We start from the raw sequence: 19962 nt of genomic DNA on the forward strand, positions 1-19962 counted from the left end.
TTAGGCTTACACTAACTTCTTATACAATATTCCACAATAAATCTAAAACTGATACATGCTCTGGATATTAAATACCATAATATAAAAATTTTGAAGAGAAGCAAATTATATACCTTTAACAGCTTTGGGTAGGAGATATATTCTTTTTTTTGAGGGGGTAATGCAGGGCAATTAGGGTTAAGTGACTTGCCCAAGGTCACACAGTAAGTGTGTCAGATGTCTGAGGCCAGATTTGAACTCAGGTCCTCCTGACTCCAGGGCTAGTGCTCTACTCACTGCATCACCTCGCTGCCCCAGGAAATATGTTCTTAACCAAATAAGGGATAGAGGCAATTATGAAAACTCAAATAAATTGTATGAAATTGAAAAGCTTTTGAACAAACAAAATTAATGCATCTAGGATAAGAAAAGAAATGGTCAATTAGGGGAAAATTATTGTACCAAATTTCCCAGATGAAGGTTTGGTAGCCAAAATATATAGATAACTAACATACAAACATAAGTGTATAGACACACATATATACCGAAAGCTATTCCCCAATAGATGAGTGGCTCAAACATATAATCAGTTCTCAAAAGAATTGAAAACTACTAACTACTAATGAAAGAATGATTCAAATCACTAATAATAAGAAAAATGAAGTTGAAACAGACCTGAGGTTTTACCTCACATCCAAGAAATTGGAAAAGATGGCAAAGTATGGGAATAGCCAGTATTAGAGGACTTGAGAGAAGACAAGCACACTAGTGCATTGTTGCTTAAACTGTGAATCAGTACAACCATTTTGGAAAGCAATTTAGAATCATGCAAATAAAGTGACTAAACTTTTTGATCCAGAGATTCCACTACTAGGCATTTTAACAAAGGAGGTCTTTGATAAGAAGAAAGTCCACACATATGCCAAAATATTTAAAGCAGTGCTTTTTGTGGCACTGGAAACAAAATGAATGCTGGTCTATTGGGAAATGGCTAAACACTGTGATATATGAGTGCCATGGAATATTATTGTGCTATAAGAAATGATGGATATGATGACAGAACGACATATATATGTGTATATATGTATATATGTGTGTATATATGCATACATACATATACATATACATACATATATACATACACACACATATAATGCAAGTGAACTAAGAAGACCCGGGAAAATATATGCACAATGATTACAACAATGTAGATGGAAAGAACAACCACTACAAAAAAACTGAAAGCGAATGTTGCAAAATTATAAAGAACAAGTATGGCCTCGACCAAGAGATATGGAATGGCCTTCTCCACTCCTTCACAGGGGTGAGAAGTCTACAGGTGTGGAATATTACATATATTTTCACATTCTTTTGGTACATTGGTTAGTTTTGTTGATTACTTTTTCTCTTCTTTCAAGGCTCTGTTGTCCTGTGCCCTCTTTTCCTCTCCCTCCATACTATCTTTAGCTCCCATGGAATCAACTATCATTTCTATGCTGATGATTCTTTGATTAAGCCCTAACCTCTAGTCTTGTATTTCCAGCTACCCAGTGGATATCTCAAATTGGATCTCCCACAGACCTCTTAAACTCAAAGTGTCCTAAACAGAACTAATCATCTTTTACCCTAAACCCACCCATTTTCTTAACTTTCCCATCACTGTTGAGGGTGCCACCATCTTCCCAATCACATAGGCTCACACCTTCAATGTCATCTTCAACTTCTTACTCCCTCAGCCCTTATGTCCAATTAGTTTCCAAGTCTTGCTAATTGTACCTTCAACACACCTCTCACATACACTGCCTTCCCTTTTCTGACACTGCCACTACTCTGGTGCAGGCCCTCCTCCACACATGCCTAGAATGTTTTAACAGACCACCAGTCAGTCTCCCTGCTTTAAGTGTCTTCCCACACCAGTCCATCATCCTCCACACAGATGTCAAACTGATTTTTCCTAAAGTTAACTTTGGACAGCTAGGTGGCACAATGTACTGAGCCTGGAATCAGGAAGACTCATATTCCTGAGTTCAAATCTGGCCTCAGACACTTACTAGCTGTGTGACTCTGGGCAAGTCACTTAACCCAGTTGGTCTTAGTTTCCTCATCTGTAAAATAAGCTGGAAAAGGAAATGGCAAAACAACTCTAGTATCTTGACCAAGAAAACCTCAAATGGTGTCATGCAGAGTTGGACATGATTGAAATGCCTGACAAAAACAAAAGAAAGAAATAGATCACATATCGTTGAATCTCAGTCAGATTCATATAAGACAACGCATCAACTTTGAAAAAGAAGTGAAAATATTGTAATATGCAAAGAGGCAAAGGAAATTGGCATGAAACAATAATAATGTGCCAAGTAAAGCTAAAAATCCTTCTGAAGTAAAAAGAGACTCAACAAAATCAATAACCTCCAAGTGTTCCTATTAAAAGAACCAGATCTAGATGGAGACTTTGTAAGGCACCACACAAAAGAAACTCAAGAAAGGTAAATAAAATCAAACAACTCAAAAGGGTTAAGTAATGATTAAGTGCACACATCTTAAAGTAGAGAGAAGAAGCTGTCTTAAGTGTTGATGAAGGAATAAAGGGAGACAAGCTATAGATTTGGGAGTTTAAAAAAAGAAGAGGAAAGAAATATTCTAGGGAAGAAGAGAGAAGGTAGCCAGAATTTTTATTTTTTTAAATGGGCTATTATAAGAGAAGGTTATTCATTCAGAGACATGGGAGGGGGGAAGTGGTGAACCATATGTTTATCTTAACTAGGCAAGGGGAAAAATACCTTAGAATAAATAAATTGAAATAATTTAATGATCTAAATACCCATTCCTATTAAAAACACTAGAGAGCATAGGGATAAATAGATCTCTGGATAAGGGAAGAGTTTATGACCAAACAAGAGATAGAGATGATCAAGGGAAGTAAAATAGATAATTTTGTATACATGAAATTAAATTTTTTTTTGTATAGCCAAAACCAATGCAGGTAAAATTAGAAGAAAAGCGGAAAAGTGGAGAAAAATTTTGCAGCAAATTTCTCTGATAAAGGTTTCATTTCTCAAACATATAGGAAATTGAGTCAAATTTGTAAAAATAAAATCCGTTTCCCAGTTAAGAAATTGTCAAAGGATATGAACTGGAAGTTCAGAAAAATAAATCAAAACTATCTATAGTCATATGAAAAATGCTCTAATATTGTTTAAAGACATGCAAATTAAAACAATCCTGAGGTACCACCTCACACCTATCACATTGGCTAATATGACAGAAAAGAAAAATGACAAATGGTGGAGGGTATGTGGAAAAATAGATACACTAATGCACTGTTGGTGGAGTTGTGAACTGGTCCAACCATTCTGGATGACAATTTGCAATGATTCCCAAAGTGCTATAAAACTGTGCATGCCTTTTTACCCAGCAATACTTCTACTAGGTCTATATCCCAAAAAGATCAAAGAAACCGTAAAAAGACACATATGTAAAAAAATATTTGTAATGGCTTTTTTTGTAGTGGTGAAGAACTGGGAATTAAGAGGCTGCCCCTCAACTGGGGAATGCTTAAACAAGATATGGTATAGTATTATGATGGAATACTAGTATGCTATAAGAAACAATGAGGGAGATGATTTCAGAAAAACATGGCAAGAACTATACAAACTGATGCAAAGTGAAAGGAGCAGCACCATGAGAACATTCTGCATAGTAACAGTAACATTGAAATGATTAGCTATTCTAATCAATATTTATAAGCATTTTATTCACAACAATCTTGGAAGTAGGTGCTAATATCCCTATTTTACTGATGAGGATACTGAGGCAGAAGTTAAGTGACTTGCCTGGAACCACAGAGGCAAGTGTGTGTCTGAGGCTGAATTTGAACTCAGGTCTTGATGACTTCAGATACAGCACTCTATCCACTAAGCTGCCAACTCTCCCCTGTATTGGTGGTGCTGGGACCCATACCAAAGTACTTAAGTATAATCAGCAGCAGTAATAAGAAAACCTAGGGATTAATCTATTAATTTTATTAAAATGTCTATTTACCCACCAACAGTTTGGTTTTGTTCTGTACCTGTAGTACTTGGCATTTCCCTCACATTTTCCCATCTCTCTCCCCATTCCAAATACTTTCCCAATTTCTTGAGGCACGTTATGGTGATGGGCTTGTTGTTTGTCTTTCATTCTGGAAGAGGATCATGACATCGGGAAGATGATGCCATGACTTCCAAGTGAGTTGGATTTGAGTGAGGGAGGGCTGTGCAAGGTCACTAGCCTCACTTTCTCCTCCAGAGCCATCTGGGTCCAGTGGCGAGATATAGATCAGAATGACTGGAGATGGCCACCAGAGATGGACTGTCATCTACTGAAAGACATAGTTCACAAATTCCTACCAAATTCTTTTGAATTGTCACTCAAAGGATCTGTTAGTTTAATGTAAGTGACATTTAATTAACCAGCATAGCGAATTAAGAGATGAATAATTCCTATAGGAAATTCTCTTAAAGGTTACTACAGCATCAGTGGGACATAGTATATACACACAGAACATCCATTGTAGGGCATGTATTTAGGAAACAGAAATATCTGTCCAGGGAATACACATGTGTTCTAGGGCAACTCATACCTCCCACACTACAGAATCTGTGATAATCATTAAGCTAAGCTCTTTGTCCTTGAGCTAGACTCTCTACTGATGTTGGGCATCTCATGGTTGCTGCTTCTCTCTCATAGACATCTCTGCTGCTGTTCTCTGCTAGCTATGTGGCCTCAGAAAGGGTGAATTGGCTCTTGAACTTGATACACTCCCCCAGCCAGCTGCAACCAGTCACTTTATTAGAGAAGACCTGAGGCATTTTAAAGTCTATCATTTGAACTGCTTTTTCCCTTGCTGAGTTCAGACTCCCTGATCCTAGTCTTCTTTCTGTCTTGCGGTTAGAAAATTCCTTTCAACCTCTCTCATGCCCAATGTCCCTTTATTCATCTCTAGGCTGGACACTCTGAACTTTCTCTACCATGCCACAGAAATCTCTTTACCCCTGTACTTCTCAGTTTGGAAGTTTTCTCTGACCCTGTGGCCTTTCCTTCTGATTGGTTGGTTCATCCTCAAATTTCCATTTTAAGGAGGATTCCCAAGTCAGTCATATTTTTTTTTTCTAGCCATATCTTCATTCCTTTATAGGCTACACTCCTCACTCTCTGGACTTTCTCTACTACGCTCCTGAGTGGAATACCTTCATGTCTTCTCCCCTTCCCCACCAGCTTTTCATATTTCTTTCACATGTTGTCTTCCCTCGTTAAAATCTAAGCTCCTAGAGGGCGGGGACTGTCTCTTTTTCTGCTTGTGTATGAGTTACCAGAAATTAGCACAGTACCTGGCACATAGTAAACACTTAGTAAGTGCTTGTTGGCTGATTGATATCAAAATGATCCAGGGACTCCTCTTAGCAAAATTCCAAAGGAGCTATGAGGAGCTGGTGACTAGGTTCTTTTCAACTCTCTCAGTGCTCCTAATGGCTATGCAGATGAACTTGGAGCAGGCTGGAAAGGACAGTTGCAGCTGGTGACCTCAAACCGAGTTCTTTTGTTTTGCCTTTCTACCAGTAACAAAATGACCGATCTTCCTACGTACCTAAGCCTGTGGGTTTGTGTTCATTGGCAAATAGGACATTGTTGTATTTTACAAATAATTAGCATGGTTATTTGAGAGCATGGACATCTGAGAGAAAAAACAAACGAACAACTTATGAAGAAGAAAAACTGCCCTTCTGAAAAAGACAGAGAATCTTCAGAAAAAAATAATAGATGTAATAAGAATAATGAGATCCAGCAGAATATTAACAATATTAATAATTAATTGCTAATTCATAGTTTTGATCATTAAGAATAATGAAATCCAACAGAATATTAACAATGGCCTTTCATAGAATAGCATCAACTAGTACCTTTTAGGCCCCAATAGTAGGGGGAGTAACTTCCGCACTAGATTTTTCCTTTACGGATATGCGGTTTCAGATAAGGATCCGTTGCTCTAGAGAGTCCCACAACCTCACCAAACCTCAAAAACTGGAATTTTCCTAAATCCTCAGAGATCCAATGTGGGAAAGATCACTGGGGGATATGACTTGAACTCTGTGTCTCCTCCAGATCCTAGTTAATGACTTCTAATACTAATTTTATCTGTATTTTCTGAGGCCCACAAAATGGGAAGTATGTGGGAAAGTGCTAAATATACCAAGAACATTTTACAAACTCACCCATTTCTTTTTTTTTTTGGAGGGGGGAAGACAGGGCAATTGGGGTTAAGTGAGTTGCCCAAGGTCACTCAGCTTGTAAGTGTGTCAAGTTTCTGAGGCCAGATTTGAATGCAGGTCCTCCTGACTTGAGGGCCAGTGCTCTACTCACTGTGCCACCTAGCTACCCCCAAACTCACTCATTTCTTAATAGAACACAGCTGTATTTTATCTTATGCCATAGATGTGTCCTGAAAAATTATATGAAAACCAAATTTTTGCAGATTCAATCATATCTAAAGAAATTTGGTGAGCTATACTATTTAAAGGAATTCTCTGGAAAATTCTTTTGTTAAACCAATTGCTGCTTAATTTGTCCATTTTGCAATGCCATTAATTGAAGGACTTTGTCAAAGCTTAGCTTGAACCCTATTTTCTGTAGGAGAGCTTTTCCAGTGCCTTTCCTCCTAGATTTCCTTCTTTACCCTGTATATGTCACCCATTGCACATAGTTATTTGGTTGCTGTCTCCCCCATTAGAATGTCAGCTCCTTGAGGGCAGGGACCATGATTTTGCCTTTCTTTGTATTCTCAGTGTTTAGCAAAAGCACATTGTAAGCACTTGATGAATGCTTGTTGATTGACATATGAGTGTGTCTCCACTTTGATGCCAGCATCAACCGTTCAACCTTCTTATAAAGAAAGAGGCTTAAGGATTTCTGATAACTCTCTGACTAGGTAACATTTTCCATTTAAAATAGTCCAACTTTTCCACCTACTACTAACAAACTGAGGCAAATTCTTTCACTTCTCTGGATCTCAGTGACCTTGTATAATGGGGCTAAGTTGGACTAGATAACCTCTAAGTTCTCTTTCCAGCTTGAAATGGATAATTCTGTTATCTTTTTCTGTACTAAGGCAGCGTGACACAGTGTAAGGAATGCCATCACTATACTTGGGGTCAAAAGACCTGGGTTTTACTTTTGTCTGTTGCAATTATGAACTGCGTTACCTTGGATAAGTCACAACCTCTTCAAGCCTCAGTTCCTCTTCTGTAAACTGGGGTTAACTGCCCTACTTACCACACAGGTAGATGTATTATTAGGATCAAATGATCCCGATGTATTAGATCCTAATACTACAATATATCTGCCTAATAATACATTATAAGAATCTGCTGCCCTTTGTTGGCACGTCTGGCCATCTCTTAATTATCTAGTGGTGGTTTGTTAAGGGAAATGAGGGATCAAATGAAGTAACAAACACAAAAACTTGTAGAGTATAAGGCATTCTAAAAATATAAAACAAGATATAATTGTCTAAGTATATGCTATTCTTTCCCCCAACATCTGGCATCCATCAAACATCAATGGAATCTTGTAACACACTATTTTTTGATGTCTATCTATCTTTCTATATTTTCCTTTTAAGGAAATTTTATTTTAAGGGTATGGCCTATATTTGGACCAAAACAGTACAACTCTACATGTAAAGTGAGGAGGGTTGGGGGACGAGAGTAGGAAATCAGCATTTATATACTGTCTACAATATGCCAGGCACTGTACTAAGCACTTTAGAAATATTAGCTCATTTGATATTGAAAATATTATTTTAGCATGGTATTAAGAAAATATCCTTTCACTTATGCCATTCACACACCAGGTAATGAATAGTTGAATACTCAAAACTTTTAAGTATAATTACGATCTTTAAAAAAAACGAGCAAGTAATATTTTTAAAAATGGCTTAAAAGTAGGTCAAAGCTTCAATGAACAGTGAACTTTTATGAAATATATGACCCTGGCAATGGAAAAATGTTTTCTTTCACCTGCCAGTCTCTAAATCTTTCAAAGAACAGATCATCTTATATGTGATGAAATTCTGTGTTTTCCCAGCATCTTCCCAGTCTTTCTTGGTCATTTCTTTCACTGCTTCATTAACAGGTTTTTTCATTCCCTCTATAGACATGAGTTTCACCTCCAGTGGGCCCAGTCTGGTATATTCCTATGGTGATATGACAGAGAAGGAAAGACAAAAAGTTGCTCATCCGACTGAAGGGCAAACATAAGATGAATTAGAAGATGAAGTTTCTTTGGAATAGAGCTGGCCTTTATCTGAAGTGTTGTGTGGTGTCCATTCTGTTGGATAAAAATGTTCCTCCAGTAACTCCCTAATTCCAGATGGCTTCAAATCATATATCCTTCATGTGGCATGTAACTTTTTATTTTAAATTCAATTTTATTTTTTGAGATCTGAATTCTACCTCTTCTACCTGCCTTGCCCTTCCCTCCCTACCCCCCACCCCCGTCTCCCCAGTGAGAAAGCAAGAAAAACAAAACCTATTACAAACATTTATGGTCAAACAAAACAAATTCCTAGTTTGGACACATAATAATTTTCAAGGTCAAGATTGTTAGAATATATGTATATATATATATCTATATATATGTATATATGTATACATACACACATACGTATGTCTATATAGCCTTAATGTAATTTTCATATGATAATATTCTTAAAATAGTATTGTGTCCTGTTCATATATAGAGATAGTCTGGAGTTATAGGAATCTGCTACCTTTTATTTGCATTATGGCCATCTCTTAAGTACCTACTGGTGTTTTGTTTAGGGAAAAAATAATGCCCTAGTTTACTAAGTCCATTTCCTATACCAGAGGTTGGTCAGTGCACAGAGCAATGCTATAACCATGGGTCTATTATTATCTATACTTTAACATTTACCAAATTTCCTTGCAACAAATTTGTTAGGTAGACAGTATAAGTATTATTGCCCCCACATTACCGATGAAGAAATGAATTCTCACAAGAGGTTATCTAACTTTCCCAAACTCACATGACAAACAGGTGTCAGAGCTGGGCCTCAAACACAGGACTTCTGAGTCTAAGATCAGGGATGTTTTAACTATACCTTGCTTTCAACATTAAATAATCTGGAAGGAATCTACTGAGAAGAGGGTGTGTCATGATTATCACAGTGAATTCCAAAGGCAAATACATGAGGGTTTTATTTGGATTACTTTCAATTTTGGATTATTTACACCATGATTTCTACCTCTATCCATGTGGATAATGGAGAGTTGGTGTTCTATAAAAGCATTTCTAATAGTGAGACAGTAGGCAAGTGACAGGTGAGACACCTTGTAGCATCTAAAACACCCAAATCCAAATATCCCTGAGCAAGGGAAGCCTGTATGCTATGCTGATCCAAATACATTATTGATAGACATAGAGTTTAGCAACTGATTTTATGCCACTTTCCTTTTACTTAGCAGTTAGGCCCCTAAGGGAGCTGGGATGTAGTAGAGGCTAGAGGTCAAGGACTTTGAGCAACTGCCTTTGGAGGCAGGTCTGAGTTACAGGTAAAAGGACCTTCAGAACTCTCATGTTTACCGCCTTGTAACACAGCACTGTCTCTAATTTGGTGATCTGTTTTGATGTCAAGAGGGAGAAGAATCATGGGACGTGGTATGGAGTCCAGATGAAGGATTCTATAGTGAGAAACACTTCACAAACAATTGGTTTCAGCTCGTGCCATACTATTAATATCTAAAGATCCTATATTACTTGCCTTCACATACCCTGTACTCCAGCTGAACCAGACCACTTAGGCCCCCATTTCCACTCTCAATCCTCTGTTCCTGTCTTTCCCATCACTTAGTGCAGTGCTTGGCACAAGCTAGGTCCTTAGTAAATGTCTGTGGACTGACCGACTCTCCTGTTTCTGTGACTCCTTTGTTCTGTATCCACTGCTGGCCCAGGAAAGATTTCTCCTATAATTTTATCTATCTAAATCTTTTCCTTCCTTCAAGGCCCAACTGAGATACCACTTCCTTCATGAAGTCTTCCCTAGATGTGAAAATGATCTCAAATTTTCTTAGTCTTTTGCCCAGACTTCTCCTCTGACATCATCATCTCTCTCTTTTCCTTGCATCACAATTATTTGTGTATTCATTCTTCTCTCCTATGAGACTTAAGTACCTTGAGTCAAACCTATGTTCTATCAGCAGTTGCTATTACAGCAACTTCCACATAGTAGGTGCTATAAAATATTTGTTGAATTGAATCTAACAAATTGAGCAAGCAATGCATGTATAAGGAAGAGGTTCTATTCTCCAGAGTAATGTGTGTAAAAATGGTGGGTCAATTTTACTTTATATCTGCAAATTCCGTAATGTTATCTTCTAAGAATTGTTTCTTAGAAAATAGAATAGATAGGAAGGCGGTCTTGAAACCAGGCAGTCCTGGGTTCTAGTTCTGACTTTGGCATATCCTGGCTTCACGGGCAAGTAAATCAACTTCTAAGCAGTTCTCTACAATTGCAAATTGTAGAGAAGGTGCTGACCTGTATTGGTAGCGGGAATTTCTTAAGACAAATAAAACCGTAGCTCCAGTCCCTCTTCTCTTTCTTACAGTAACTTAGCCACCAACAAAATGTTATTTTAAAATAAACCATAGTGTTATGAAGCTTTACCTTGAAATCCTTTTCATCTTCATGTAACAAATAACTTAGATCAGAAGCACCAAATTCGATACATGGATCATTCTCAGTATCTTCTATGCTTTTTTGCAACTCGCTTATACTTTCCTTATCATCTTCATAAAGAAAGGACAATCTTTCCATCAATAAAGCTTCTGTTTTATCTTTTTTCATCAAGTGTTCTGATTCTAAGTTCATTTTGGGGAAAAAAATAAAACAGTTAATAATGTTTATACAGAATTATGAATAAGTAAAAAATATTACATGTTTATAAAGTCTTCAGTTAGGTATGTAATAAAGTGCAGAATTATTTGTCTTGGGGAGAATTACAGCCATGTTTTAGAATCTTTTCCTCTTGTGAATCATTTCTTCTTGTCAAATGTTAGTAATCACATTGAAACATATGAAAAATAGGGAATTCCTTAGTGCAGAAGAGAATAAATCTTTTTGAAAGAGAGGACTTCAGAGAGACTATTTATCCAGATTGATAAACATGAGGCTTTCAAAATAAACAAAAATTTTAGAAAGGGTCTCTAAATCCGGAAAATGAACATCTCTCCCATCCACTGCAATTTAGGGAAGTTGGGTGGTATTTATATTTAAGAGAGGACAAAAGATATAAGACTTTTTTGTCTTTCCTCATAGAGAAAAGAGTCATTTAAGCAATTAACCCTTAAAAAGCCAAGTGATCTTCAGTGTTTGGGTCCTGATTCAACAATTTAGCAAGTATAGCATGTCCTCCAGGACTCATTCTCTCAACCTCCACTGAGAGGCTAAATTCCCAGAGCAAGGGCAGTTATTTCTTCCCTTAGGGTTCTAAGATACCCTAAGAGGTTGGGTAGGTAGTTTTCTAGTACTATAGGCTTACAAGCACCCACTTGTATGCTTGCCCTATGATTATCAATTTTTATCAGTCAGCTAGACTTAAGTTTTAGAAAAGGATATTTACTAAGGTGATAAAATAAGAACATTTGGTGTAAAACATTCCCCCAAATGTCTGTGATACCTTCTCACAAGCACACACAAAGTCCTGGAGAAAGTGGGCTCACTTTTAGAGAACATGTGAGGCAAAGAGGTAACTCACAGCCCTTGGTTGTTGGATGTACTTTTCCCTTCTTGTGGGCTGCTTATGAAGTTCCCCTTAGCTGTAGTGAAGCTTTGTTGCTGGACTCCCTTACAGAATCTTGAAACTACCTTTTTTCAGTGTGTCTAGTTTATCCTCAGCTCCCAGTGTAGGTACCCCATTCCATTCTAGGATGCTGCTAGGACTAGGATTCCAAAAAGAAGTCTAAAATTCTCCAGCCTTCCTAAATCCACAAGCTCTTATTCTGTCCAAGGTGGGGGGAGAGGAGTGCATGGAAACCAAGGCCTGACTTTGTTGTCTGTCCTCTGCCCTGAAGCCCAAGTGGGCTTCTCTAGAATGGCTCCCTCTTTTCTTTGTGGCCAGACACTCAAATCCCAGATTTCAAACTAGCTTGATGGTATTATACAAACCCCAGAGGGCATGACTGCATTGCTCTAATCAATCTGAACAGACTTAACCACACAGTAGAAATTTCTTTGATTGATTCAAGACTTGTCTAAGTCTTGTTCACACCTTGATTCATTTAAGACATGTTGACATTGGATGAAGTTATCAGAATTAAATGGGGTGGGGTGATTGATTGACTTCATCAAGCCCCACTTTACATAGGCATTTATTAATGTGCAAAGCAAAACGGTGCCCTGTCCTCAAGGAATTTATATTTATCAAGTGCTGCCTGTGTGCAGAGCACAGTGGTAAATACTGGGAAATATTGTTGTTTGTCCTTAGTTTTTGAGGAGGACCAATGACATCACAGGATAATATCTTGACTTGTGGGTGAATTGGACTTAAGTGAGGCAGAGTTGCACAAAGTCATCAGCCTCATTTCTCTTCAAGAGTCATAAAGTCCAGTGGCAGGACAAAAGTCAGGATGACTGGCAATGGCACTGGATACAGTGGATGACCTTGGCATCTTTGATGTCTAACCAAGCTCTAAGCACTCCACAGCACCTGCTTCATAGCCACCGGAACAAATTGTTCTCATCTGCCTCTTCCACCAAGGGAAGTCTTCACATGTTTGGGCTAGACATCCCTTCACTCACCAACGGATTTGAGGCCCATAGGTTATCCTGGTTTAGAGCATCTGCCAAGATGATTTACTGAGGTGTGACCATATGCTACAACTTCTTGGAGCCACAGGTGAGAGCTGAGTGCCAGGTGGACACCAAAGGTAGATAAGCAGTCTTAAAAAGGGCTTGGCAAGCCCTCACACCAGAGGTGCTAGTTGTCCTTGAACAAAGGGGATACTATCAAGAAACAAAAACAGCCCCTGAACTCAGGAGACTTAGATTCTAATGACAGAGGCAACATGTACATGAGAAGGAACCAGGTAACCTCCCTGTAGAACATCACATTTGAATTCAGTCCTGAAGGAAGCCACACATAACCCAATTAGTAGCACATGAATAGGAGTGGAAAAAGATGGTATGAATAATACTGGGTTTGGTCAGGGTTTGGCACTGTATGAGCAGGACAAGGGGGCAAAGGGATTGGGGAGTACAGGTCGGTGTACAGTAGAATAGTTAACTATAGGGTCAAGAATGGAAAGGAAGGAGAGTGAAACTAAAACTGGAGCACTGGGAGAGTCCTGAGGTGTGGACATACTGGAGGTCATGGTGAGGATGAGAAACAGATTCAAGAGGAGTGATGAGAAGAGCTGATGGTTAGAACGAGGAATTTCAGAATTCTTAATCATGGAAGCAGTACACCTACGGGTGATGGTGAGATCAAGAGTATGACCATCTCTGTGTTTGGCTGAGATGGAGTTAAGTAAGCCCAGGAGCTGAGAAGACTGAGGAAGCAGGAGATTGGGTGTTTGAGAGACCATCAACGTATATGTTGAAGTCCTCTTGTATAAAGAACATCATAAGTTTTTTTAGTTTAACCCATATCTTGATGGGAATTGTTTCTACAACATTCTAAACAAGTGGTCAATCAGACTCTATTTGAAGCCCTCTACTAATGGGAAACTCACTACTTCCCAAGGCAGCAATGCCATTTTGGGACAGATATTGGAAAGTTTTTCTTTATGTTGAGCTCAGATCAGTAGAGACAGGATTCAGGCCTTCCCCAGAGTGGCCGTATTTCATTTCAGTCTCGCAGATAATTAATTTTCATGGATCATCACTTGTGTTTGCTCACACCTCAAGCTCTTGGTATACTGGTGCTCTCTAAGCACTCTGTCCCTGTGGAGATTCCAGGGAGCTCAAAGATGGGCCACTCAGACATGCTGTGTGATACACAATCTGGGTGGGTTTCCTCATCGTGGCTGTCCAGTACTGGTATTGCTGCAAGGCTCTTGAGGTACAAGTCTGGCCTCAAACACTTACCAGCTGTGTGACCTGGGCAAGTCACTTAACTTTCGTTTTCCTCAACTTCTTCAACTATAAAATGGGGATAATAATAATAGCTCCTACCTCCCAGGGATTAAAGGCAATAATATTTGTAATAGTTCTTGGTATAGCTTTAATGCTCAGCACAGAGCCTAGCGCGTAGCTGTTATTCAATCATTTTTCAGTCATGTCCAGCTCTTCATGGCCCCATTTGGGGTTTTCTTGGCAAAGATGCTGCAGTGGTTTGCCGTTTCCTTCCCCCACCTCATTTTACAGATGAGGAAACTGAGGCAAACACAGGGTTAAGTGACTTGCTCAGGGTCCCATACCTAGTAAGTGTCTGAGATCAGATTTGAACTCAGGAAGATGAGTTTTCCTGACTCCAGGACCGGCACTCTATCCACTGTGCCACCTAGCTGCCCCTGGTGCATAGTAGTCACTATATAAATGCTTATTCTCTTCCCATCCCTCCCCATATAATTTCTTTGGGGTTAGAAGTCAATGCATAGTAGGCCTGGCCACTGTCTCTGTGTGAGTCCAGAAGCACTCTTTCTTCATATTACCCATGATTCAGACACTCTCTTTCTCCTGTAATGCAGACTCACTTTCTCACTTTGTATTTTCTACTCACTTTTACCTCTAGAGAACAAACATTCCTTTTCAATCTTCCTTTCATATTTCCAGGGGCTAATTTTTACCATCATACTTTAGCATCAGTATCAGAGGCATATAGTAACACTTTCTAAGGCAACACAGTCTGTGAGCACTGATATGTTCTTTAGGTACAGAGATGTTCTGTCTTTGCTAGCATCCTCAGACTCTACAGATGATAACTGGGAACCTAGAAGTGTCCAACCCCACCCTGCGCCCCCCCCACAAATTTTGTGCAGAGGCTGTCTATAATTAACTATGCAGTCATTTTCTCTCCAAATCATAACCAGCTTCTCATATCACCAAGCAAAGGGAACATAAGCAACTCCCTATTGTCAAAAATCGTTACTCTTCTACAGACTTTTCTTGAAAGTCTAGGTTTGTAAGCAAAATTTTTAACTATGGCTTTGGTGGTTTTTAAATGAAACATCATCATTAAATAATCATACCTGATTGTATTTCTTCAGGAAAATCTTTTTGGTCTCCTAGGCCAGCTGCTTGGGTGAGAAACACAGGTCTAAAAGGTGAAATAAGAAGGAAAGAAAGAAAGAGAAAAAGGAAGGAAGGAAGAAAAAAAGAAAAATGAACCATATTTGGCTGACAGATATTTTTAGACATTTATTCACTAAAAAGTATTATACATCAATTATATACTAGACTTTCAAATAATTACAAAAGGAAATAATTTAGCAAACATTCATTAAGGGTTTACTGTGTTATTAGGTCTTGTGATACACAACCAACTCTCTATCAAGGAGTCTGTAAGGGGAAAAGATATGTCTGCAAAAATATAACCTAAGGGACAATATACTAAATGTAAGTGAAAAGAAATATGAAGAAGAAAATACTTTTACATTGGGAAGGGAAGGAAGACTTCATGGAAGGGGAGATGTCTGGGTTGGATGTTAAAGGAAATAAAAGAATTTGATAGAGGGAATATGCTTTCAAGGAATGAGAGACTGCAAGAACAAAGCCTCAGAGATGGCACAGGGCAGGACAAAAACAAAGCATGTTGAGTAATGTACTTTAACTACTGGGGAGCCATTGGAGGTTTTTTAGTGGAGTTAAATGATTAGTATAATGATTAGAGAACTTGGAGCAGAGGAAGATAAGCAGATAGGTGTTTGTTGTTGTTGTTGTTGTGTTTGTCCTTTGTCCTGGAAGAGGACCATGACATCAGGGAGATGATGACATGACTTGCAGTTGACTTTGATTTGAATGAGGGAGGGCAGTGCAAGGTCACCAGCCTCACTTTCTCCTCCAGAGCCATCTGGGTCCAGTGGCCTGATATTCACCAGGAGGACTGGAAATGGCCCAGGATGCAATGGGAGACCCAGGCCCTTTCAGGCTAAGGTCTTTTGAAGTTCTCACTTTGAATGAGATAATGCCCATTCAGCGAATAGGCCTCTTTAAGAAGTTAATCAAGGGATTGCCCCTTTGATCGAAAACTGAAAAAAAAAAAACAAAATCAAACTGGGAGGGGAAGACCCTCAGGGTTCCTGCTCAAAAGAGAATGGACAGGTTGGAGAAGGGATTGATAACAAACTGGAAGAAAAGGAAGGAGCTTCCTACAATTAACTCTTCTTCTAGAGAAGAGTTAAGGCCCTGATTCAGGGTCATTGCAAGGAGAATGAAAATAAGGGGACAGATTGATCCAGGAGATTGAAGTGAGAACAACAAAGGGAACCAGCTTCTTTACACACCAAAACAACAAGAGAGACTTTCTGCTAAGATGGCTATCAGAATAGGAGACAGAACACGCAGCTCCTATATGCTTACTCCTGGAAAATCCTGAAGTTTGCACTTTACACAACAGAACTCCCCCAAAAGTCAATCCTTTGCTCTAATTTGCATCTCAATGAATAAAATAATAGATCATATCAGATAATGCCAATATACAGGTCTAATGTGTATATCAAAATCAGCAGTATGCAGCCAACAGAGTACTCAGGAAAAATCCCATCTTGAATATATGCATGCATGTGTGTACATACACATGTATATATGGAAGAAAAAAAGAAAGGTAACTGAGCCTGAACCTAAAAAAAAAAAAACTGACAGAAAAAGAGAAAGCTTAGAGCAGATATTTAAGGGAATTGAGCATTTTTTAAATCAATTAAAAGCTAAATTCAAGAACTATTTTTTAAAAAAGATTAACAAGACTGACAAATGAGAAGGACAGAGTGATGCCAAATAATTAAAATTTTGTGTTCTATTCCCATTCCTTAGAATGCAAGCTCCTTGAGGGCAAGGATTTTTTTTTCTTTGTGTATGTAGTGTTTAGGCACAAGGAAGAAATGATATAGATTAAAATATTGCAATCCAATCCAAATCAGTTCAATAGGATGTAATACAAGAATTCAGCTCTGAAGGAAGCTAGAGATTCTAAGAGTAAAAGGTGGGGAGGTAGTATATTCCAGTCATGGGAAGAAGCCTATAAAAAAGGGACAAAAATAGGAAATGGAGTGTTGGTTTTGAGAAGCTTCAAATAGGCCAGTTTGGGTCAAATGAGAATGAATAAATTGGAACACTATACAATCAATCTGAAAAGGTGAACTAGAGTCAAATTGTAAAGTGTACTAATGTCTAGCTGAAGAATTGGATTTTATCATAGAAGGAATAGGAAGCCATTGAACTTTCCTGGTCCAGAGAGTGACATGAATCCCTGGATAAAATTCCAGAAGAAAATAATTCTGAAAAAACTCCATAAACCCATGAAATAATATGGAATGGCCATAGGGATTTCCCAGAAGGTTTGGAATGCCTAAATACACATACTTAAGAAATAGGAAAGAAGTGGAATAGATTTCCTAGAATGGAAAGTGACAAATCTCAGCATATCAGTAGACACTTCGAACAAAATGGAGGAAATATACCTCCAAGTGTCGATGAGACAGTAACAAATGTTAGATAAAGGTAAACAAACAAACAAAACATAAAAATTATCCCTTTTTAAAAACAATTGAAGTGGAACAAAACAACAATCATTGAGCTTTAGGAGCCAAGATGGCAGAACTTTCTCAGCTGAACTTTCCCAGTATTCCCCTCCAAAATGCCTCAAATCAAATTCTGGAGTGGAAGAGCCAATAAAAGGTCAGAGTAGAACATTCTTCCAACCCAATACAATTTAGAAGATCAGAAGGAGAAATCTGTGACATGGGGATGGAGGCTGGCCTGCAGCCCATGTGGATGAAATGCCAATGATGGGAGCTGGTGGTGGTGACAGAAGTGGCAGCAGCTTTGGGAGCTCTCAAGCCAGAGGATCTGGAAACTGGTCAGGAAGAGATTATAGGGGACTCCTGTGCTAGCACTGGAGGCAGGACCAGATGGTATTTGGCAAATCCATTATCTATACCCACTTCTGGGTCATAGTTCAGGGGGAGAGAGGAACATTTTCAATCGGGGGTGGGGGGAGAGAGTGGGAGCTCAGAGAAGCAGTACAGTTTCTAGTTCTACGGGATAAGGGGTCCTTCCTGGGTAGACCAGGAGAGCAGTGAATATACCTCTCCCCAGATCATACCACCTTGGAAGCAACAAAAACTTCCAAACCCTCAAAAGTAGTTCTGCAAACAGAAGTGAAAAGGCCTGAAGTGTGAAGACAGTGCCCTTCCCCAGTCCACCCCCACTAGGAACAGAGCCCAACTTTAACATAAAGTTGAAAATCAAGAAATAGAGCAGAAAAATGAGCAAACAATAAGAAAGAACTTGATCATGAAAAGCTTCTATGGAGACAGGGAAGACCAAGACACAAACTCAGAAGAAGGCAATGAAGTCAAAACAGGTACAAGTGAAGCCCCAAAGGGAAAAATATAAAACAAAAACAAAAATGTAAACTGGACATAAGCTTAACAAAAATTCCTGGAAGAGTTAAAAAATTATTTTCAAAATAAAATAAGAATGGTAGAGGAAAAATTTGGTAAATAAATGAGAGCAAAGGAAGAAAATTATGAAAAAAAATCCAATTAACAGCTTGGTCAAAGAGGCACCAAAAATACTGAAGAAAATTATACCTTACAAAACAGAATTGGCCAAATCAAAAAAGAAGTACAAAAATCCTTTGATGAAAGAACTCCTTATAAAGCTAAACGGAAACAAAGTACAAAAGCTCGCTGAAGAAAATAATTCCTTAAAAATTAGAAAGGGCAAGTGGAAGCTGATAGCTCTCTGAGACATCAAAAACAATAAAGTAAAATTAAAAGAATGAAAAAGTAGAAGAAAATATGAAATATCTCATGGGAAACATAACCAACCTGGAAAATAGATTGAGGACAGATAATTTAAGAATTATTGGACTACCTGAAAATCATCATCAAAGAAATAGCCTAGCCATCATATTTCAAGAAATTACCAAGGAAAATGGCCCTTAAATCCTAGAATCTGAGGATAAAATAGAAATTGAAAGGATCCACCAATCATCATGTGGAAGAAGATAGCCCAAAATGAAAACTCTCAAGAATATTATAGCCAAATTCCAGAACTCCCACATCAAAGAGAAAGTACTTCAAACAATCTGAATTCAATTTAAATATGCTGGAGCCACATTCAGGATCACACAAGATTTAGTAACTACCACATGAAAGGAGGAATATAATATTCTGAAAGGCAAAAAAAGCTGTGATTACAATCAAGAATAACCTACCCAGCAAAACTGAGTATGATCTTTCAAGGGGAAAAAAAGACATTTCACAAAATAAAGGACTTTTAAGCATTCCTGATGAAAAGACCGAAGCTGATTAGAAAATTTGACTTTCAAATACAAGACTCAAGAGGACCATAAAGAGGCAAACAAGAAAGATATCATATAGGATTCAATAAAGTAAACTGTTTACATTTCTATATGTGAAGATAACACATGAAACTCCTAAGAACTTTTATCATTATTTGGGCAGTTAGAAGAATTCTATATAGAGAGAAGGAAAAGGAGTGAGTTGATTATATTGGGGTGATGTAAAAAATGGGTAGGAGAGCACGAGATATGGGAGAAGGGGGAAGAGAAAGTAAGAATGGGGAAAATTATTTCACATAAAAGAGGTATATCATTGAGCCTCAGTCAGATTCATATAAGACTATGCATCAACTTTGAAAAATGAATGAAAATACTGGAATATACAAAAAGGCAAAGGAAATTGGCATGGAACAACATTAATTTACCAAGTAAAGCTAAAAATACTTCTGAAAGGAAAAGAGAT

At 38.2% G+C, this 19962-nt stretch overlaps 1 protein-coding gene across 1 annotated transcript in view; it reads right to left on the reverse strand.

The window, feature by feature from the left end:
• Positions 1–8069: 8069 nt before the first annotated feature.
• The window catches only part of CCDC83 (coiled-coil domain containing 83), a 57807-nt gene continuing 45914 nt past the window's right edge, over positions 8070–19962 (reverse strand). The window contains 4 exon segments of the mRNA XM_036747323.1: positions 8070–8090; positions 8093–8209; positions 10700–10893; positions 15223–15290. Coding sequence (XP_036603218.1) covers positions 8070–8090; positions 8093–8209; positions 10700–10893; positions 15223–15290 — 400 coding nt within the window.

Source organism: Trichosurus vulpecula, chromosome 2 (assembly GCF_011100635.1).
Source record: "Trichosurus vulpecula isolate mTriVul1 chromosome 2, mTriVul1.pri, whole genome shotgun sequence".
Lineage (NCBI taxonomy): Eukaryota > Metazoa > Chordata > Mammalia > Diprotodontia > Phalangeridae > Trichosurus > Trichosurus vulpecula.